Genomic DNA, 24,135 nt, shown 5'->3' on the forward strand with positions numbered 1-24,135 from the left:
AACCGCTCACTAGAAGGCAAAAACAAAGTTCTTATTTTCAGGTGGTTATAAATGAGAGAAAACATAGTTATGGATAATATATACAATTTCTGCCCTCAAATTTTACACATGGAATCTTTAATGGAGCTTAACAAGTAAAACTGAATCCAGCCACTGCTATAGACTTCCTCTTCTTAATGACCAACCACATTAGAGGTCTGTGTGGCTACCTACTCATAAACATGATATTAATCAGGGCAAATACGCCAGAATACATCAGTTGTTTAAAATAGAAGGCAATAACCCATGTTTTTAAATACTATTAAAATTTATTTAATTTTTACTGGGCTAGTATAACAAATTAATACAAAGTACAACTCCGTAGACATCATAGATTGTCAAAAAAAGTAAAGTACAAAACGCTTGAGGTAAAACATCATTTGAAAAAGATTTCGTTAAAAAGCCCTTATTAAAATCTCAATTCATTTAAAGGTAAAAGCTTACTTTACACGATCTAGCTGTCCTAAAAACCAACAATGCATTTTTATTTACAAGGTAGTGGTGGTGCAAAATACAGTGTGAGACGACATTCAGTCAAAATGTTCATGTCTTTATCAAATGTAAACAATAAACATCGTCATTCCTCAAATTCCCGCTGTACAGAGCTAATACCGAAAAGCTGTCACACTGATGTTCGCTCTAAGAGGGGTTTGCATTAGACCTCTATTACCGCCGCTGACAATAGAAACAATTCCAACAGTCCACATTTTCATTAGAATTCGTACAAAACAGCGAGCAGAAGACCTCATTACTGTGTTACTGCCCAGAGGCAGATGACAGAGTGTAAACAGAAAATATAAAACTGTTGTGAGGCTCAAAAGACACACATATACAAAACAAATCCATGATAAATAAGCAAAGTTTCTGTCATTTTTCCAAAGTAAAAATGTAAATGATGGCCGTAATAGCCACCTCCTCAGCAGAGGTAAGAAACTGATGCTGTTTGAAAACCTCATAACTCCAGTTTAGTGATTTTAATTTCAGTTAAGGGATTACATGCTCCTCTATGGGTCAAAGGATAATATGGACTATACTGTGTATTTTTTATTTTGTCAATAAATCTCATGTAAAGACCAAAAACCACCAATGTATTAGTCTCTCCCTCAATACTTTGACTCTCCCGGTATGTCTGTGACACTCAGCCCCAAACCCATGTGTTTCTATTGAAGACATAAATCTTTAAAATGGGTCACAAATATACAGTTTAAATTTAAAGAAGGCTGAATAATTCCTCTAAAAAGCTGAACACTGCAGTTTTCATTGTTACTCAAGTTACTTAAACAGGAGTAAATAGTGCATTTGTTCGAGACTATTTTTAGACACAGATTAAGACACATTTGTTGATTAGTGAGCATTTACACTTCCAACAATCAAAATGAACAATTAACAGTGCTCATGTTCAATCAAATGTAGAAACATGTCAGTGCAGCTGTGTGACTCATTGTTTGTTTCTAGTTGTTTTTCGGACAAAATTCAAGGTCTGAGGCGACAAGGTCAGTGGAATAAGAGTGGGTTTTGGTCACAGAGGCGAAACCTGTGGGATCAGTTTACTCTGGATTTTGGTCTTTTCAAGGGATTTGTTGTCAATATAAAAAATATAGAATGCTTTAATTTATGATTGATTTATCACCTAAAGGTCCAGTGTGTGTAGTACTGGCATCTTGCGGTAAACAGGGATGTTCCTAATGACTGACGTTCCTAAAATGAAAACAGCCAAAATTAAGCACATTTTAAACTTTAAGGTTTAAACTGAAAAAGTTGTTGGGTATATTACAAGAGCCATTTGAAATTGTTAGTCACATTTTTCAATAACCCTAGCGTATTTAAACGCCGCGGAAATGTGTGGCACTTGCGCTCTGCTTTATGAGCCTTGTGTTACCCTATATAACATGACAACAGCTCACATGATAAAATTAAAATACCACCAACCGCTGTGATTCTATGAGATGTCCTATTTGTCCAACTTTACACCTTGCTATTTTTTTCCTGCATTTTATTTTTTGTCCGATGTTGTTAGCATTAGCAGCTAACAGATGCTCGTTTGTTTTTATTTTTTATATAGCAACATTTGACTAGGAAGACATGACACTTCAGTGCAAATTATGTCAATATGCAGTTTAAATGTGTGCGTCAATAAAATAATAATTTAAATGATAAATTTAACTTTCTAGTATTTCTGGTGCTGACTTTATCTACCAGTCTAATTGTGCACATGGCTAGTGGTGAGGTTGCGGAACTCAAACTTCTCACATGTGCCAAGCGTGTAGAAGAACTACTATGGACCTATATAGAGCTAGAGTTTGATTTGTCCGTTGTGGGCTACTGTAGAACAACATGGCGGGCTCTGTGGGAGAGGATATGCTTCAAGTACAGCTATAAACAGCTCATTCTAAGGCAACGAAAACACAACGATTCTTATTTTCAGATGATTACACACTGATGAAGACAGTTATGAATATTATGTGCAATTTCTGTCAATAGATGCCCCTACATCCTGCACACTGGACATTTAAGGACATAATCTGATTTATTTAGGTTTATAGAGAAACCTTACCTGGTTAAACATTTCAGTCCTTTAACAATAATTCCATTGGCATTTGTATTTCGTTGGACAAAGATTTTTTTCTTAGTTCTTAAAAAGTTGAAACCTTAGAGTTGCGAGGTTTTCACTCACCAGTGAAAGCACTTGAAATGGACTCGTAAGAAAAGAAGATGGTACCACTTTAATGAAATGTAGCTGTGATATTTCTTAAATCTGTCTCACAGATTATTACCGTACACACTGGAATGAGGAGGAGGAGAGGGCGGGGGGGTTCCTAAAGGCAACCACAGCTACACAGTGCTCTGCCTGCTCTCGCGGCTGTACCCCATCGACTCCGCAGAGTGAGGTGGGAAATCAATAAATATCCCATCTGAGTCTGAGTCTGCAGACTCTAGCACTTGTCCAATTATGGTTTCAGGGCTGGATGATTCACTGGGCGGCGTGGAGGACGCTCCCTTACTGAGATCAGTCATTGTTGTCGTGGCCTCAGTGCCGTGCAGAGCTCCTGAGGAATGAAGGGGAAGGATAGAGGCAGACGACAGAGGCAATGCCATGGCACTCGCCCCCGCTTGTACGATACCTGTGAATGAGAGGGTGCTGGATTATTATGGATTATTACATTATGATTTCAATCTTCAGACCTCTTAATCTGTGTCATACCGTTGAAGTGAGAGCCCACACACAGCCTGTTGGAGGAGGGGCCAGACAGTTCAGAGCCTGAGGCCAAGTCAGCGTAGGCCAGACCTTGCTCCTCCAGGCATGTGATAATCTCACAGGCCGAGTGGCGCCGAATTCCTCCGCTGCCAACAGAGCTGGCATCTGGGTCATACTCAGCCACAGGGGTCAGCAGCAGAGGGATATTGTAGCTTTTCGATCGTACCACAGGGTTTTTAGACGGCTGGTCAGCAGACTTGGACCAGCCCCACGGTAAACGCTTTTCTAAGAGGCAAGAGGAAGAGTAGGGAGGGTGTTTAATTTATGTCACACGCCACACAAGGCATTATTACTCTGCTTTTGGATTCACTGTCTCACCCAGAACACAACAATTGGCCTCAGCACCATCTGCAGAGTAAAGCCCGTGCGTGCCCAGGTAGGGCGAGACAACCTTCTGAATCAAGGACTCCAGCCGCAGGTACTCCTCATTTACACCACGGGACTCATGGACCCCCTGAACACAGACAGAGACAGGCATCAAAGTCACAGTGATAGACTGTATCTGTTGATCTGAACTGAAGCTGTTTCTTGGATCTTAAAGGGATACAACCAGCTTTGTGTAATACCAGTGTGGGTAGGTTGTGTAAATGAACTGTGGTAAACTCCCCTCCATCTCACCAGTGCTCAGAGCTCCCTGCTCATCTCTCAGTTTAAATCTGCTGGATGACCCGCTTTGCATCATGCAGCACATTTTCACTGGCTCTAGGGCTGTTGCTCAAACTACAGATTGAACTCCTGCATTTTTGTACGCCTGCCATGAGGGACACAATAAGTATCGAAGCAGATCAAAGGAGAGACTCGCTCAGATCAAATGGTAAAGCTAAACAGTGCTCATCAAATATTAAGCAACATTCTGTTACTGTTTTGTAAATTTCTCACCTAAAACATTTTCAGAAATATATTTTAACGTATTGTTTAACTGTTACTTGAGAGCGTTTGTTACCAGCTGGCTGCCATATTGTTTCCTGTGTCAAAATGGACAAGCCCGCATTACATCACCCACCAGCAGAAGCATTAATTGGTCTGGTGCAGTGCATTGCATTCTGGTAGTTGTAGGTTTTCTCCCTCTTAAGCAAAAACCAAATGCCACAGCCCTTTTTTTCTGTTACCTCTGTTCATGTAGCACCAATTTCTCTTTCTCTTTTGCATAGACAGCCAAGTTTTATGAAAAGACCATCAGAAAAGACCATTGGTCACAAACGACCATGTGCAAAGCTCAACAATATGTAAACAGAAAATAAACAAACACTGTGTGAGTAAAGAAGCTATTAAGTTTAGCCTACCTGTAGAATAAGCAGCATCTGTGTGACAGAGGGGGGCACACGGGCCCGAGGTCGAGACAGGGCGTCCTCTAACTTTACACTCAAGACTATCGTGTTCCTGAAGTGAAGCAGCGCGAGCTGTCGGACAGAGGGCTCCTTCCCCTGCACACATCAAGGACACAGAGAACAGCAGAACTGAGCAACAATGATGATCATCATCCAGTTATTACTTGAGGTTGATGATGCTTGGGGCAGCAAAAACAAAAACCAGCTGACTTCTCTTAAGATGTTTGCGTACCTGGACCGGATGGAAGATGGCCTGCAGCATCGAGAGAACATCACAGAAGAAGAAGTCCCAGGTCTCTGCCAGAGAGTCGAGTAACTTCTGACCTGCATCAGTAACACAGAGATGAAAACAGTTGATTTAAACTGAATTCACACAGAACAGACCAGTGCAAAATAAAATGTATTTCAACCTTTCATTCATTCAGTCAGTCATACCTTCGTAGAACCTTATCTTGTCCCGCAGGATGACCATGCCTTTTGTCAGCAACTGGTTCTGTGAAATACAGAAAAAAGATGCCTTTAAATATAAACATCTGAGGCACCACCGCTTTTATTCATCTGAAAGCCATAAACTAATCTCACACCTATTTCATTAAATATTAAAAGTGTATTACCTGAAGGTATTCTGTGAAGAAAAACCCCAACTCAGTCTTCAACAGATGCCTGAGGAAACAAAGGAGGCCTCTGCTTCACTTTATGACTCAAACACAACCATCAGTAATCAGAGGATGGACAGTGTTCAAACAATATTATCTCATATCTCTGTGAGTCAGATGTTTACAAGCTGCAATTAACTACTGCATCACATGTGACTGTGCAGTAGACTGAATCATTGTGACGTCATGCCAACAACAATCACTTCCACCTAGACAGCTAGAGACTGATTTAAATTGTGGAGATATATGAAACTGGCAAACTGTGGAGAATGTGTGGTAACATGTCTGCTGGTCATTTTCATATTTTTTGTCCTAAAATTCCCTCTTACCAGTAGATGTGGTTACAAAGATGAGATTAATAATGATCTTGGAGCTGGATTTTGACCTCAGTTTAATATGTTTGGGAAATGTGCCAACTGGGCTAATAAAGCAGGACAGATATTTATTACAGATCCTGCAAGCAGGTGGTTTAAAAGCAATAACCAGGAAATGGCTAAGAAAAGAGTCTCCAACGACCTCTGAATGGATAGAAATAGTTAAGGAAATTTATGTTATGGAACAATTTAAGTCATACAGAGTGTACTATAGCTTGTGAATGAGTGCAACGTTTCTCCTTCCTTGAAAACACCCGGACTTTCCATGAATCAGAGTTATGGAAGGGCCTTTGTGATCTTAAAGGACGATCATGGACATAAAGGACCTATTATCCTTGATACTACAATGCAACTTTGGTTCTCTTCATTTTCTGTTTTGAATGAATGAATCATTTTTATTTCGGTTACATACATCTGGAAAAGCAAAGATTATTTCACACAAATTTTCTCAGTCTGTAACCAAAAAAGGAATAGGCTGAAGCCCAGGGCTTATTTTTGTCTATCCTATAATAACCAAAGGAAAACCCAGAATATCAACGATACCAAAGAAAGGAAATGAATAAATTAATAATTAAATACATTATACTCTAAATTATAAGCAACAATTTGATCACTTAACATTATAATCTATAATCATTTTGCATTTTAAGGCTTTTTTTTAAAACTCACAGAGCTTCATAAATACATAAATAAAATAAAAACAAAATATATAAAAAAAAGAAATCTGCAAACTTGTTTATTTCTGTCGTCATTTTTCAGCCATAACTGTAACATTTAAAGATATAAAGTTAAAGACAATGGTCCGACCTATCTGACGTTTATATTATACACGTTTATATTTTAGTCACCTAAAAAAAAAAAAAAGACCCACCTCAAAGAATCAATATACTTTAAGCTATATTTGAAATACTTTTACTGCTTTACCTCACACACTCACTAATGAAGGCAGCAGTTGACCACTGACTCCTGTGTTCTGCAAAGTAAAATGTTTTTGTCAGTGAAGGCTGGTGGCTTTGAGATAATGGTTTCAGTTCCCAGTCTGCACTCGCTGTCTGACAGCCAGGTAAAGAAGTGAAAATATTCTAAATATAGCTGAGGAAGCATTTGCTCAGCACAGTTTAATTTTATGTACGTGATGTGGAGGGTTTTCTACCTGGAAGTTATTGTGAGCAGACATTGTGATTCCATCTATTACATGAATTAGAATCACAGGATGTAAAGCAGTCTATGTAGAAGCGCCCTGTTTTCCTGGTAAGTTGAAGAAATGTGTGTCAACCTCCTCGTGGCTTCTCTGTACATGGAAATATGTTTGCTGGGCTGTAATGGAGGCTGATGAGATAGAAGTGATGCGTCTGGTTTAGAAAGATAATGAGATATCTGGGATAACCACATGACTCCCCGGGCCTACATACAGTACACTTACACACACAAACAAACTCATTCACAAGAAAACATTCAGTCAGCAAACATAGGACAGTAATTATACTAATTATAGCACAAATGACATCAACAGACTCGATTAAGGATGTTTTCTCTGTGCTGTGTGAGAGTGTGTGGCTGCTTCTGTTTCTGTTTCTGTCTAAACTTACCGGACACCTTCATTGAGCGTGTAGAGTTCGTTATCTGCCAAACCCTTCTTCTGGAAGACTGCGATGACAGCGTTGTGGATGCTGCGGCACGACAAACACACACAAACATGTCTATGTAACTGTTCAAAAAGCATTTTCAGCCACTAATTGATTGTATCTGGCGTACCTGTTCCAGGTGGCGTTGGCTCCTGCCCTCTTCTGCTTCTCTCCTCTGTCCTCTGGAGAACTTTTCTCGCTCTTCCCCAGCTCGCTGAGGCTGGGGGAGCTCATCAGCTTCAGCCGGTGCAGAGTCCTCATGAGGGAGATATGGAGAAAGTGGAAAGACACAAGCACTAAGTAGTGGACAGGAGAGAAAGAAGGTCAGGCTCTGCGCTGACATACAGAGACACAGAGAAGAAACACGAGGAGATAGCTGGAGGGGAGAACATAAGCAGCGTGAGTCTGAGAGAGGGAAGAAGCACAATGACAATAGAAAGAGCGGCCGGTGACAGAGGCGGAGAGAAGTAGGACAGAATGATGCATGGTGAGAAATGGGCAGCACGTTTAAGGCAGGGTGGGCGGAGCCAAGAGGAGAGGTGGGCCACCGTTCTGCCCGAGGTCTCAGAAGGGGAGGAAACAATAGCACATGCACTGATGGGGGGCAACTTCTTCCTCCCTCTCTCTGCTGCTCTTTCAGTACAATACAACCATTGATGCAAACAAATATTTATGCAGAGCACAGATGCCAGAGGAACTGCAGGGTAAGCAGACTGAAGCAGTTGGGACTTTGTTGTGCTTGTCACTGTACAGCGAGGAGGCGGAGGAGGAAGTCGTCCGGCTTATTAACAACAACAACAACAGGGGTAGGAAGCAGAGACACAATGCGGGACAATAAAGAAGGTTTTCCTGCTCTTCCATTTTCAGCACAGCTGGTGCAGGGAAACAAAAGTCAAAAAGCAATCCAGTGTGTGAGACTAGAGCCTGACTGATACTGGAGCTCTGACGCTGATAATGATGATTGATATTTGAGAGCTTAACATCCAGTTTTTCCTCTTTAATATCCCATTAAATAGCTTTAAGGTTGGAAAACTCATCTTTTTCTACCTTGTCTGACAGTTTTGCATATATATGTTGGGTATTAGGTTGTTCATACTGAATGTAATATTCAAATCTAAGACTTTTTTGACAGCACCAAACCATCAAATAGACATATTCTGGATGTCTTCTGCATCTTTTGGACACATTTCCCCAAATCCAACCTTATATGTTTGATATTTTTGGGGAGTTATTAGAATATATTTTTTAAAAACTTGTGTGAATTTGAACAGTGTTAAGCAGCACAGTTTGAGTTTGTACTGCTTGACCCAACACTGCGAGGTCACTGATTGTAAAAGGGTGAGAGGAATATTTCTGACAATTTGGGAAACACTTACTGTCTCTCTTTGCCAAAGGTTATATGAGAAAATCGATACCACTCTCATATCTGTATGCAAACTATGAAGCTACAACCAGCAGTTCATTAGCTTAGCCTGAAGACTGCAAAACAAGGGAAACAGCTGGACGAATTTTTTTTCTGTAACTGCTTATCCTGTTAGGGGTCGCGGGTGACTGGAGCCTATCCCAGCTGACACTGGGCGAGAGGAAGGGTACACCCTGGACAGGTCACCAGACTATTGCAGGGCTCTTGGTGACATGTCTCCATGAAACTCCCAAATACATTACATTTAAAAACAGGGTATAATGTGGTAATCACTGAGTTTTAAAGTTGCTGTAAAGCAGACTTTGTTACCTTTAGACAGAGCCAGGCTTGCCGTTTCCATCTGATTGCAGTCTTTATGCTAAGCTAAGCGAGACACAGATATGAGCGTGGTATCAGTCTGCTCATCAAACTCTCAGCAAGAAAGCAACAGTGAGCATTTCGCAAAATGATAAACTATTACTGATAGTAATATATCATTCATTCATTTTCTGTAGCCGCTTATCCTCTTGGGGGTTGCGGGGTGCTCAGGCCTATCCCAGCTGACATTGGGCAAAAGCTTGGTTACACCCTGGACAGGTCGCCAGACTATCACAGGGCTGATACATAGAGACAGACAACCATTCACACTCACATTCACACCTACGGACAATTTAGAGTCACCAATTAACCTGCATGTCTTTGGACTGTGGGAGGAAGCTGGAGTACCCGGAGAAAACCCACGCTGACAAGGGGAGAACGTGCAAACTCCACACAGAGGGGCTCCCCATTCGAACCCCCCGCCCTTGTAACTCAAACCAGGAACCCTCTTGCTGTGAGGCGACAGTGCTAACCACTACACCACCATGCAGCCCAATATATCAGCCAATAGTTATTTAGAGATAATCTAAAGAAAAAAATTGATATGGATCCCTTTAAGTCGTTTTTAAAGATTAAAATCAGTTGAATTTGTTGAGCAAAAAATGTATTAAGCGGGACAAAATAAACTTAAATTTAAAATATATACTCTATTATGGAGACAGAAGTATATCTCAAACTGCATCTTTGGCATTTCTGTACAGACATTGCTCATTACGCTTCAGCCAATATATATCAGAGTCCTGCATGGGTCTAATTCTCAAGACCTGTTCCCAAACTGGAACCGCAACGTGCAATATCGCACCCTTGCTGCCGCCTGCACATCTGACCAGCTATTTCTGCAATCCGGAACTGTCGACACAAGATCCATCACCCAACCCAAAACCCCAAATTCTCTTATAACCATCCTTTGTTTAAATAATTTGGTTAGGCAGGGCATTTAAAGTGATAATTTTGGGGCGTTTCATACATGTGAAACTAAGATACTGTATTTTAAAGCAATGCTAATTCAGGAAATATTATTAAATTAATATGTTTGCTTGTTCTCATAATATAGAGCAGTCAGGGACTGAAATGTTAAAACATAAAATTCAATTCATTTAATTTATTTATCATCCAACACCTGCAATCTGACCTGCATGTTCTTTTTTTTCACCCAGAAACAAACCCACACATAAAATTAAGACAAAATACAGCCCACAAATCCTCTTTATAGCGGCTCAGGTACCCGACCCAATACTGGATGGACATATGATACGATATATCTCCAATAAGTTAACATCATCGACATATTGGCTTCGTCATTTGTTGGTCTAACACCATATGAACCTGTGATTCTAATCCTAAGTCACTTCAGGACATGAATGTAACAGAACAGAAAACACTGTTTGCATATTTACAGGAGGGACTGGTGAAAACTAGCACTGTGAAGAAGAAATGATGAGTTAGAGCCCACGCAGTCCAGAAACTCTCTGCTGACAGCACGGCAGTAAACAACAGACCCCCTTCCACGCCCACATGCACACAGACACAGAAAACATAGAAAGCAAGTGTACAAACTGATGAGATGTACACACGTAAGGAAATGAGTCAATCAAACATCCCACCAGGAAATCATTATCATCAGGTCAACATGTGTCGCAGGCAAAGCTCAGCCGCTTAATGAAATCTTCTGGGAGGAGAGACGGCGGGATTTTCATGAACGCTAATTAATATTTCATGCATTTTCCAGGATGCTGTGTGTTGTGAAATTTTAATCCCAGGAACTGAGCCTCACCTCCTGATTGGATGCTCGCTGCTGCTGTCCATGTCGGGGCTCGGGGGAGGGGCAGAGAAGGTGCTGAAGTTGAGTGACAGGGGTCTGGAGGAGGGCCGGGAGGCGTGCCTCCGCCTGAGTCCATCAAGCATCTGAACGTGAGACAGGAGATGATGGAGAAATGGTTATTAGAGGTTCAGTGTGAAGGATTTAGGGAGACATAATGGCAGACATGGAATATAATGAAATAAGTATGTTTTCTTTGGTGTTTCATGACTTCAAAATAAGACTCATTGTGTTTTCATTACCTCTGAATGAGAAATGTATATCTACACAGGAAGCAGGTTTTCATCCACAGAGTCTGCCATGTTGTACCCCCATGTTTCTACAGTAGCTTAGGGTGGACAAACCAAACACTGACTCTGGGTGTGCCATTTGAGTGTTTGTGTTGTTGTGTCTGCCACTGTACTTAGCAGCCTCTCCACTATGAGCCAAACATAATTAGAAAAACACGGATTTTTATAATGAAACAGCTTTATTCAGTGTTTTTACTGGTTCAAATCACAGAGTCCAATTGTTTTGGAGAGGAAGAGACCTCTGCAGACAATTCGGCTCCTGATAAAAACCTCCTGAAAGTCTAGATCTTAACTTTACAGAGAGAAAGGGTGAGCACACATTAGCAGGTGCTGGGCTAGCAGCCCCTCCGCAATGAGCTGGACCACATTGGAGAAACACTGATTTGAAAAATAAACTCTTTTATTCAGTGTTTTTACTGGTTTAAATCACCTGGTCCAGTTGTTTTCGAGAGGAGGAGACCTCTGTGGATAATGTAGCTCCCACTAAAAATCTCCTCAACAATGAATCCTAACCGGGAGTTCACACAGGAGAAGTTTCAGATGGTTGCAATCTGTAATCCTCACCCCTAGATGGCACTATATCCCACACACTGCTCCTTTAAGGTTTGACTGACAGTAAACGCATCATCAAAGCCACACAAGGGTGATCACAAGATGAAGCAGCCCTGTGAGGCATCAGAGAAAAATGTCTGAGGCCCGGATACAGTCCCGACACTCCTGCTACCACTGACGATGAGACAATGAATGAAATATGAAACACAGAGGCACCAAAACACCCAGACAAAACAAATTAAAGTCAAACTTACAGTGATGGGGTCACAGGAGCAAGTCAAGCCACACATTTGTGACCTCCTTAAGGGAGATGTGGTGTGAAATCAGCTGGGTGCTTTCTGTTTCCTTTATTCTGTTATTTCAACAGAGTGTTTTGCAATCTCAAGCTACGCCCCAAACACACACACATTACATCAGAGAGGAGAAAAAAAAGGGAAATGCGTGTGTGTGCATGTACAGTCCAAGTGTGTGAATGATTCCTGTTTTTAATAAAGCCACAGAGCCAGTATGACAGTACAGTATGATGGTGTGTTTGGGTGTCTCCCCACAGGAGCACACTGGGCACAGTAAAGCACCATCCCCTGGTCAGAGGGGAGAACAACAGTCTGGGCTGTCACTCCACAGACAAAGACACAACACGAGCCTTCTTCCCTGCCATCCTGCGTGCGAGTGATAAAATGGGTGAATGGTGTGTGTTCAGAGGGATTGCTCTGCAGTTTCATTACTGTCATACACATCTCAGGCAGAGGCACAGAGGCAGACTACACACTGTGCACCCGACATGCCATGCCACGCCAGTCTGGGCATTTATGCTTGTGTTCACCCCTCCTCCTTGTCTTCCAGGAGCGACTCCAGTCAAATCGATACCACTTTTAATTTCTATTAGTCCTTATTGTTTTTCTGCTCTATTGATGCTGCCTCTGTCATGTTTATTCGACATAAGATAGTCAATCAATCGTCCAGACACGCAATCAACAGTCCACGTTTATCCTACAGGGAGGAATGTACAGCCAGTCGTGCGTACGTGGAGGGTTTTTCATTTTTTCTACCTGTGTGGACACGAGGATGAGGCAAAGTAAACAGCGTGACTGTCTCGTGGACACACACACACACACACACTGACACAATCGCATCATAAAGTCCACCTATGGATAAAAACTGTATGATAATGGCCACAAAGTTGTCGTATGTCATGCGCCTCTGCCCGCCCACTGTAGCCCTGCGCGTACCGTACCTTATCCTGTCGTGTTGGTTCCTGATGGGATGAAACGGTCATGTAGCTCCGGTGCCGAATGTTTACCGTCCGGGCTCATTGGCGGCTCGCTCCTCTACTGTTGGCCGCCGGGCTGCGCACCCACACGGGCATCGGGGTGCAGGCGGATGGGAGGGGGGTCCGACCTGCTGTGGCGGTGGAGGGGGGACTCATTCATGAAGCATGCGCCGCCGCTCGCTCGCTCACTGGCTCGCCCCCGCTTTGTTTTGACGAGATGCAAAGCGAACCTGGGGCGCGTGGACGCGGCCGCGAGATGCACGTGCACGCGCGTTGTGGTTATAGCTGTATGCAAAACAGGGGAATCACTGGGATCCGGGAGGAAGACACAGCAGCGCGAGGTTATCAGGCTCTGGACAAAATGTACACTTCATTCATCCAATATTAAAACGCGCACCTTCACTCCTAACACACAATCCTGCACATCGCAACCCACACATATAGATCCTTTATAGCACAACACAGGTGTGCACACCCTGGAGAAAGGCCTGCTTGTGCCACGTTGCTTTGGCCTCCTCCCGCACGCATATGGCTGTATAAACAGAGTGGGAGGTAGCAAACGCAAAGTATCCAACGCTGACCCCAATCTATGCCGTTTAACACAGTGGGTGTCTCGCCATCTGTCAAAGCAGGCGCGGGTATTTGGCAGATAATCCCCTATTTCCACGGGTCGTGATGTAAATAACTGGGTCTCGTGAGAAACTTCACTGGTATAAAAAATCACGCAAGAGGCACTGAGGCATGCAACGCATTTATCTCCTTAGTAAATGAGAACTGCATCTTTGCAGCATGCACACACAGCTCTGCAAAACACATCATGATATCATATGCAGGTTGTGAAAGTTAATCTGTGCATGCAATGGATCAAAGAGGTGCACATTAACATACTGTGTAATCCAAACAGACAAAAACAGGAAGATTCTTTTACCCTAGAGTCAGTTTTTTCCACAGCCTACAGATAATTAATAGCACAATTTATTCAGAGTGAGGACGTGTAGAGACAAGACGAGAGAGGCCTGCTTGGGCTTCTTTCAAAGTCGTAAGTCAGCAGTCTCTCTACAGTTATTCCCTAAAATCAAAATAACACAATTAAAAGCACACTATCACGACTTTACAGCACTCCCAAGTAAGATTATGGAGAGCAATGTAGCCTATGTCAGCTGTTTGTCAAATATCTTCACCGAACAAATGTGATGTCCACTTCAGTCCGCCTCGTACATTTCTGTGTCTAGCCTTCAGAGATTGAAAACAGGCTTCATTTTGCATAATCTATCTTTGAATAGAATTGCAAGTCCACCTCATGGACTGTATTTTTCCTCCACAAACTAAAAAAGGTGCAATGTGTCAAGGAATGATCAGAACATAGTTTTAAAATAAGATTATTTCTTGGAAAACCATGGAAATTTTTAAGAGGAAACTCATCCATTGCATCATCAGCACATTCATTACATGAAATAAAAAATAATAGTCTGATTATTTACATAAGAGCTCATTTAGTTTAGAAATTATCTGTCAAAAAGCACTTTGTTAAAGAAATGAGAGTTGTGACTGTAACTATTACACACAATGAAAGAATGAATTTTTCTTTAAGTGTGGTTGTAATCTGTCAGCCATCATTTCAAGGAACCACCTCGAGAATATTCCCTTCAAATCTATGCAGGTAAAGACTCCAGCAGACTGGCTGGTACCATTACCAGAAGTGTAGTGGAGGGTATACAGACATATGGTATATACCCACCTCTGTTTTTATCCATTTACAGTATACCAACCTATCAGACAAAACAAAAAGCCATTGGAATACAGAGGAAAGTATATCCACTTCCTCCTCATCAACTACCACGACACCACTGACTGTAACTACAGTGATTTCCAGTTCCCCATTGCCACTTTCATATCTTTACATCTGAATCACATGAATGTGTTTCCTGAAGAAGTAGCTACTAGGGCAACTTCACTTCTTTGACAAAATAAAAAGGTGGCTTTCCTCTTCATTGCATCGAGTATACCCACCCAGACAGTAAATGACATTATAGTGAGAGAAATAAACTTAAAATGTATCAAAGAAAATATGACGCAGGCATTGTGATGTAACCCATTGGTTTGTGGACTTCCATTTTGAAGTTTTGAGTTTAAGATGTTGGCCTTGTTTTTTTTTAGAGCCAGAAGTGACCATTTTTGGACAAGAGGGTGAAGCATAGACTGTATATAAAGATGGACAACACGTCTCCACTTACTCCTATTGTACAAAAATGAAGCCAAAAAATCTCAGACACGGCTGCTGCCATTTTACGGTGGTGATGTCATGTGGAGCCAGAGTCTGCCAAATCTCCATGCTATAGAGTTCCCGTCCATACACATGTCTGACCATCACAAGCAGCGCCATTCATTGTGCCCACATACATTAGCACACACAGCTGTCAATCATGACATAAAACCTCCTTTTTCTAGCGCCACATAACTACTTATATCCAAACTTATCAGAAAAACAAACACTTGAACGTACACCATTGGGATAAGAACTACCTAAAATGACAGAAACCATCTTTGGGAAAAATTAATTTGGCATGTATTTTGAGTTTTTAGTTTGACCCATGTGTCATCCACTAACATTGAGGAGGCGGGGTTTATGACCTATACTGCAGCCAACCACCAGGGGGCAGTTGAGATGTCTGGCTTCACTTTTAGGGAGCTGTCATGTCCTCCATCTTTATTATACAGTCTATGCGATGGAGCTAACCCTAATGCTAGCTGCTAGCTTGGTTGGCTGGTGCACAGTCTATGGTTTACTGTGGAAATGCAAGTGTTTTTTTTTTGTGCTTGCAGAAAAGGGCATAAAACCTCAAAAACAAAATGTTACAATCACATTTCATAAACTGAAAACACACTAAAATAGCGACATCGTCATCATTATTTGACTGACACTGTCCCCGTGGTAACGGCAGCAGTACAGTTGTTATGACCAGGGAAATTAACCATAGCGTCCAATGCCATTTTTTGTACCAGGTTGTAAACATGTTTATTTCTGCTGTAAAGTTGGGCCATTTAACATGCAGGTCTGTGGGGATTGACTCGTATCTGGACCTGCCTCAAATGGCCATTCAAAGGTCTACTGTTTTTTGCACTTCTGCGTTGCCTTCATTTTTCACCCCCAGAGAGATATCCATACCCAAGTTTGGTCTCATTTTGGACAGGAGCAACTGAAGAACAATTCCAAACCTGATATGTTGTGGTCCACTTAAGTCAGGCATGATACGAGATTCAAAAAACATTTTGATATACTTGCCGCCACCTTGACTGTGAGGGATGCAGACAGGACAATTCCACGGGACGCAGCTGCACCACGTGTATTGTCTAGAGTGGCTGTGATCAACTCCAGTGGCCACCTGGCTGAGCTCTTCACTCCATTTAGTGCACTTCTCTAGTTTTCTGTTTGTAAAAAGAGCGGACACACATCCTCTTCACTGACCCTGAGTGCAGACAGGAATCAGTGGGAAGGGATGGGGGGGTGGCGGTGTGGGCTTATCAAACCAGTTGTGTGGAAAAACAAGTTACACTTGGATGGTCTGACTTTTCAACCCACTGGCAAGAATTTGCTTTAAGTTGTCATTTCTTTCTGAGGGTTAAGAACAGCCCTTTATAGGTGCATCTTCAATCTTAATGGGTTTAATATCCCCTGTGTCAATCTCATGTGAAAGTGAACGGAATCCTGCTAAGGTCAGGTCAGGTCCCTGGGAGAAAAGCCCCTCTGTTCCACCCCAAACTGCCAAACCTTCATATTTCTCATGTTAGGTTTACAGCGAGCAGGTGACAGAATTATATACAGTATATTATTCTTTATTCTTCATTTGGATCCCCATTAGCTGCCGCTAAGTTAGTAGCTACTCTTCCACTCAGCAAAATAAACATACATCAAGATGTATACACGTTTGAAAGTAAATGAATAAATAAAATGAAAAAAAAAAGAAAAAAGATTGTATGTGTGTCTCTCTGCAGAATCACCCAATGATGTGTCACCAGAATCACCCAATGATGTGTCACTTCCTCCTCCTAACACTGGATGGCAGACATGACTTACTTAGGAATGGAAAGATTCAGGGACTATGTTCAAAACGTCCTTAGCTTCAAATTCAGATATTACATTCAGACATAATGTTGGATCACCAGCTGTTTGCTAAAATCAGTAACTGCTTTACCGTGGAGTCAGAGCAGAGTCAAACAGAAACAATAAGACTGTCAAGCTGAATATTTAGTTGAGTACATATGGAAGTGTTTTATTCCACTCTTTCTAGTTTCTGTTTGCCATTATGCATGTGCAGATGGCTCCATTAAGGCAGTGGGCCCTCACGTTTTTCCATAAGGGCCCCCCTTTTTATCACTGTGTGAAATGACGACCCCTAAGGTTCAAGTGTCTGCCAACAAAGCCAGGGCTGATAATAATTCTCACTGCTCAGTACATAATTCACACTGTGTTTACACTAAATCAAGAAAACTTCAGGTCTGTATAATGTACAGTAACAGTTTGTAATATGTGCTTATTTTCAGAGAAAATAAATGCAGGTATATCCAATTAATGTTAATTAATGATACTGTGAACTGCATTTCTGTGCAGGTAAAAACTCCAGCGCTTAAGCAGTTATATTTGTCTCGGGGATCAAATGGTTTTATCAGCAAATATTTCAGACTGTTTTCGGCTTTATACATGTTACACTCATCTGATGGTGAGAAACGAACAGATGCAAATCCCAGCACGTTTTGCCAAGTAACATATCCACCCCCTTAACTTTGTCTCTAGAGACCTATAGGAGTCCTATACTTTTATTAGCTCACATGTTGGGCTGTACAGTGTGAATTTCATTCATGTAACAGTCATCTTGGCGGACAGAATGCAAATCCCAACAGGTATGAATTAAGTATTGTCAAATAATGCCTCTACCTATGATGCTCCTTTTCAGACACCTTAGGATATTTGGGGCTGGGCAGTATGAACTTCATATATGTATCACATACATGGTGTGAGAAAGGAGGGGATGCAATTCTTGGCAGGAAAAAACATACCACTGCCAAATAATGCATCCACGTTGTGGGCTAACTTTAGTTAGTTTAGTTGAAAACCTTTCAAATTTCAGAACAGTCGTCAGTCTGTCAAGAAAATGCTATTTTTACTGAGTCTAATAAAACAGCATCACTCTAAACGTTCACAGTGTATGGCCTTCAGGTAATTTATCGCCACTGATGACCCACTCAAAGAAGACATTATTTTGGACTGTCTTAGACCATAGAAATAACATGTATGAATTTTGAAAATGTGCATAGCTCCCCTTTAAAGCATTGTGTCAAATATAATGAAGAAAGGGTGAGATTACAACAAGACCCAGTCAGCATTTGTAAATGGACTGAAAGATGGACCCTATATTGGATTGTCCACCTATTCCATATTGGCCCCATTACATTTGCCCACATGGGTCATGCTAGGGCTGCCTGGGTAGTGGGTATGGGTCCAAAATGGGCATCTTATCGAGGACACACTTGGGTAAACCAACCCATGTGAACAAATAATATGGAAGCCACGGACAGTCCCATGTGGGGCCCATTTTCAGCCCATTTACTACCCACAAGGGCCTCACATACAAATGCTGGCTGGGGAGGATGAGAATGGACTTTAGAAGAGATACTGTGAACAAATGGAGATAAATAAGGTGTGGGAATCTCAGAAAAGAGTATTTGATTTCCTAACAAACACTGGAGTGTTTAATAGAATATAGTTTTCCCTCAGTTTTACTGGACCTTCATTTCTATTCAATGTCAACCATATTCTGTGTTGCATACTCCTATACGGTAGGTGGCGGTATGCACCTACAAGTTGCAATCCGCCAAAAGACGCAAAGAAGAGTAATAAATGGTCGGTTATTGAATTTCCGAGTGGTCATGAAGGCAGCATAAACTCGGCTGTCCGAGCGGGAAGTTCAAATGTTCACCCTGTTCAGCTCATATGTACCAAGTTATTCCTGTTAGCTCCGACTAGCTCATTTAGCACACAGTAACATCACTTTAAAGGAATTTTACCTGGTGAGTTTATATGAACGAGCTAGCTAACTTACAACGGCAATGGCTAACATAATATTAGCATGCTAACTGAAGGCAGCATTAAGCTAACGCTAGTTGTTAGTTTGACTCAGTTGGGACAGACAGACCTTTAATGTTAGCTTAACTCCTCAGCCAGCCCTGGGCTCATTTCAGGACGTTACCCTCATGGATAATTATGCTGTTAGAGGAACTGACAGCAGTTGTTATTTAGCCTCTTTAACTATTACCTTACTGTTTATTTTAGTGACTGTAGGACAGCTCTGCAGCCATGTCCAGTAACACTGAGCAGAGGAGCAGCTTTGCACCCAGGTGCTTCGGACAGGTAGGTGTTCACATTAGGAGCTCACAGTAACAACACACTAACACACCACCTCCTGTAATTCTCATCGCAGACTAATTCATTCAAATGAGGTTCAGGTGCGCAGGAGGATGTATTATCCAGTAGTTACCGTTCAGCTGCACCAGCTGTTATCAGTGAGGGAAGTGTAGTAGTCTCTGTTACAGTGGAGGTGTTTGTTTGTGTGTCTGTTTCTTTTCCCAGTCTGGATGTTATCATGTTTACACGTTTTTCTTATGGATTGGACACCCTGATGTACTCATAAATCTGAGAGAGATAGATAATGCATTGATAACGCCTTCAGGATGTTTTTAGTATTTTACCCAGTGCATGCTGGGATAGGCTTCTGTCCACCACAGTCCAATAACGTTATAGTGGAAAGAGACAAGAAATAGATATATACATACATACATACATACATACGTCTTGTCCAGAGGATTTTAAAATAAAGCTCTGTGGATTTGCACAAAATAAGCTTGTACTGGTACTGAAGAGACTAACACTATTTGTTATAATGCATTGCTCAAAATTATTCTAACAATATTATATATGTACATGAATATACTGTATAACTATATAACATCAGCTGTATAGATGAAAACTAACTTTGTGGCCTTGTTGTCGTGTGTGTGCGTTTTGTTTGTCTGACGGGACTGTGTTGTCAGTGTACCTACACAGCTGAGGAGCACCAGGCAGTGCACAAAGCTCTGAAACAGAAGCTGGGACCAGAGTTCATCAGCACCAGGATGGCTGGAGGAGGACAGAGGGCAAGTCTTTGTTTATCTTTCTGTCTTTGTTTTCTGTGCAGCCCTGAAGCCGGTTTTAACTGAATTGTACAAAAAGTTGCATTTTTACTGATAATTTTATATTTTCAAACAAGGTAGTGTTTTCTCAAGTGGAACAATCCGAATTTGTTTCAGTTTGGAGGAAATGTAACCTGTTCTCCAGTTTGACCAAACAGTTTATCATAAAACCACTTAGATATAACTCTGCTTCCACCTCATATCAACTCTTGAATGGACTCTTCCAGGTGTGCTATATTGAAGGGCATCGTGTTATCAGTCTGGCCAATGAGATGTTCGGATACAACGGATGGTCGCACTCCATCTCTCAGCAGAACGTCGGTAAGACTCACAAGCTGTGCTCTGAATTGCAAACTTTTTCTTTTTACTATCAGTACCAGGGGCGTAAATATAGACAGTGCAGGCAGTGTGGTTGCACTAGGGCCTGTGGGGTGGAGAAGCCAGAGGAGAGAGTGGCCCTTGCACCTTGAATATATTATTATCTTATATTCTTCTCATACAATCAGACTAACACAACACTTGTATTTTCAGACTTTGTAGACATCATCAACGGGAAGTTTTATGTCGGAGTCAGTGCGTTTATCAAGGTGCAGCTGAAGGTTAGATAACAACTATATTGATTATAATTTTCACCTGATCAAGATGATTAGAGTTGAATCTCACATAATGTGTTCTTTCCTGTGCATTGTCCACATGAGTCTGTGTGTAACATGTATTTTTCCTCCAGGACGGGTCGTATCATGAGGATGTAGGTTATGGGGTCAGTGAAGGGCTGAAGTCTAAAGCTCAGTCGCTGGAGAAGGCGAGAAAGGAAGCTGTGACTGATGGCATGAAGAGAGCACTCAAGTACTGGAATTTACATTTTTGTGTCTTCTCAGTCTGAAACCTGGGGGAAAAAAATATTTGAAACATAAAATCTTTCTTAGATATGTTTTGTCATAAGAAGACTGATGATGGTTTTGCTGACATTTGTTTTTTTTTGGGTGGGTTCTTGTTTAGATGCTTCGGTAATGCTCTTGGAAACTGCATCATGGATAAAGAATACCTCCTAGCCATTAACAAGATCCCCAAACAGGTCTGATATAAACTTTCAGCAATTTGTGTTTTTATTTTCATTCAGAAAGTCTTTGGATGCTGAATCTTGTCCTCTACACAAAGACTCCTTCTCCTCTAGATCCAGCCCAGACTAAGCGCTCAGAGGGTGAGCCCTCAATAGAGAAGGCTCGGATCTCCAGTCTGGTCCGGCAGGAAAAGCTTGCATCTGCAGTGGGTCCTGTGAGGGCGCCCCTGGAGCCCAGAGTCCTCAACCACAACCAGAACTATCCAGATGTTCATACCCCTAATGCAGCTGTCCCTGCTGACAGGAGGAGTGAGAACATGGCCTCCAGGTGAACAACAGCAGGTCTAGTTTCTGTTTTTAATGGCACTGACACATCATCTCTTGTGCATCACCTGCAGTCTGTTTCCTCTGTCTCTCCTTCTCAGACCTGTCATGGACTCGCTGGACGCTGTCGGCTCTGACGCTCACACAGACCCCAAACAGCTGAGAAAGCTCCGACAGCAGCAGCTTCAACAGAAGTTCAGAAGAGAGATGGAGGCCAAGAAAATGCAGCAGAACGCAGATCAAACCAAGTCTGAGGACCAAGAGGTTGCTGTTGGACGAGGGTCCAGTGGAGGTAAAGGTTTCATTTCTCATAAGTGATTTAATTCTGTTTAAAGCAGTGGCCTCAAACCCAAATTACCTTGCACTGGACAGGAGGAGCTTTTTTTTTTACTACACTACTTCAAATATTCTGCAAAAAAACTAGTGTTTTTTTCCCATTGGAGTAAATTTCAGCATGTTTTTGCTTGCCAATGGAAACTGTCACAATTAATTCCACAAAAACAATATGCTCATGAAACTTTAAAATTGTTGAAAAGTTGTGAATGAAAGACTGAAAAATTAAAATAGGGAAAAATATCCTGAGCAGGCCAGATGTAACATTGAATTTGAAACATTATGACATTGTGTCTCTTTATTCTTAACTATTAGGAGTATGTGTTTTTTTTTTTCTCTGGTGGTCGTGTTTTTGATAAAGATGTTTCTTTTCCTCCAGGTCATGAAGGTGTGCCTGCGTACAGTGACGGCTCCTCAGATGGAAACAGGAAATGTAGCAGCAGGGACGAGCATTTAGCAGGTGTTGTGAGCCACCACCAGAGGGCTCAGCATACTTAGACAACCAGCCAGCTTCACGCAGTACAAACAGTTTGTCCTTTTCTGCAGATGATCTGGAGCTCTGGGATTTCACCCTGGATGGGATCGAGGTGTCAGATGATCCCGCAGGCGACCCAAACTCCAGAGCGTTCATGCCCAGCACGCCTGGGAATCACCACATGCAGACGCGCAGTAAGACCCCTCAGAGAGTCCCGGGCAGACCCCCAGATGACGCCCATTCGCACAGTGGAGGACACGACCGTGCTCAGTACAGATCTCAACATCAGACCCACTATCAGGCGAGACCAGGTGAGGTTTCATGAGGGAGATGTTAGTGAACTGTTGGCTGGATTTGGTGGTCTAAAATCTACGTTTTCATCCTTCCAGGTGAAGCCTACAGTCCATACAGACAAGGACAGTACATGAAGAAACGGCGACTGGACACCTGAGATTTAATGTTGCTGTTCCACAGCTTCCTTTATGCATTACAAAATTTATTTTACTTTTATATTTTTTATATTTATGTCAGTGTTTACACTGATTAACTTTTTTTTGCAATGAATTGCTGCTATTTCTGATGTTTGGAGAGATGTTATGTCTGGATTTGTAAAAAATAAAAACATAACCACAGAAGTGAGCTGAAGTTTGTTTACATTTATAGATAGAAACCATCCATCCATTTTCATCACTCCAGGACCGGGTTGCGGGGGCAGCAGGCCAAGCAAAGCACCCCAGACATCCCTCTCCCTAGCAACACTTTCCAGCTCCTCCTGGAGGACCCTGAGGCGTTCCCAGGCCAGATGAGATATGTAGTCCCTCCAGCATGTTCTGGGTCTGCCCCTGGGCCTCCTACCAGTGGGACGTGCCTGAAATACTTCCAACAGGAGGCACCCAGGAGGCATCCTAGTCAGATGCCCGAACCACCTCAGCTGACTCCTTTCAACGTGAAGGAGCAGCGGCTCTTCTCCGAGCTCTCTCTGGAGGTCCGAGCTCCTTACCCTATCTCTAAGGCTGAGCCCAGACACCCCATTTCACTACCCATAGTTCATGACCATAGGTGAGGGTTGGGATGTAGATGAACCAGTAAATCGAAAGCCTTGCCTTCAGGCTCAGCTCTCTCTTCACCACAACGATCCAGTGCAGTGCACGCATCATTGCAGAGGCCACACCAAAGTGCTGACCCGTCTCACACCCCATAACTAACCCTTAATAAGTTACTCAAGAGGGATGTTTTTTTTGCCCTAAACTTTGATTGTTGCTAAGTTTATCATACATATGCTGTAGAGCCTTGAAAAAAATATGAAAATTCTTAAAGAAGCAGTGTGTCAGATTTAGGGGGATTTAGAGGTATCTAACAGTGAGGAGTGCAGATTGCGACAAGCTGAAACTTCTCCCAGTTAGGGTTCCTTCAGTGTTCATTGTTGAGGAGGTTTTCACCATAAGCCAAATTATCTGCAGAGGTCTCTTCCTCTTAAAAACAAACAAGATTAAAACCAGTAAAACACACACAATGAAGCAGTCACACATCAGTCTTTCTCTGATGCTGTTCTGCTTTTTGAAATGGGCCGCCAGCTTAGCACATGCTAATGTGTGCTCAGTTTTACTTCGATAACTTAAGATCCAGACGTTCAGGAGGTTTTTATTGGGAATGAAGTTATCTGCAGAGGTCTCTTCTTCTCCAAAACAAATGGTCAATGGTGATTTAAACTGGTAAAAACCCAAAATAAA

General features: G+C 42.1%; 2 protein-coding genes across 2 annotated transcripts; one reads left to right on the forward strand and one right to left on the reverse strand.

Moving 5' to 3' along the window:
• Nucleotides 1-288: 288 nt before the first annotated feature.
• On the reverse strand, nt 289-13,206 carry LOC125887667 (proline-rich protein 5-like). Its single transcript, XM_049574658.1, is given in 12 exon segments — nt 289-3,161; nt 3,242-3,520; nt 3,614-3,749; nt 4,579-4,719; nt 4,856-4,947; nt 5,059-5,116; nt 5,238-5,286; nt 7,243-7,323; nt 7,409-7,534; nt 10,833-10,963; nt 12,954-12,968; nt 12,970-13,206. Coding segments are annotated over 12 exon segments (1,461 nt in total). The 5' UTR covers nt 13,033-13,206; the 3' UTR covers nt 289-2,871.
• Nucleotides 13,207-18,916: 5,710 nt separating this feature from the next.
• rad52 (RAD52 homolog, DNA repair protein) lies at nt 18,917-23,040 on the forward strand. Its single transcript, XM_049574660.1, has 12 exons — nt 18,917-19,055; nt 19,318-19,395; nt 20,076-20,177; nt 20,441-20,534; nt 20,745-20,812; nt 20,941-21,059; nt 21,213-21,288; nt 21,372-21,601; nt 21,699-21,889; nt 22,310-22,390; nt 22,477-22,716; nt 22,795-23,040. Exons 2-12 carry the CDS (start codon nt 19,342-19,344, stop codon nt 22,854-22,856), a joined length of 1,317 nt encoding a protein of 438 aa, XP_049430617.1. The 5' UTR covers nt 18,917-19,055; nt 19,318-19,341; the 3' UTR covers nt 22,857-23,040.
• Nucleotides 23,041-24,135: the final 1,095 nt, after the last annotated feature.

Source organism: Epinephelus fuscoguttatus, linkage group LG4 (genome assembly GCF_011397635.1).
Source record: "Epinephelus fuscoguttatus linkage group LG4, E.fuscoguttatus.final_Chr_v1".
Lineage (NCBI taxonomy): Eukaryota > Metazoa > Chordata > Actinopteri > Perciformes > Serranidae > Epinephelus > Epinephelus fuscoguttatus.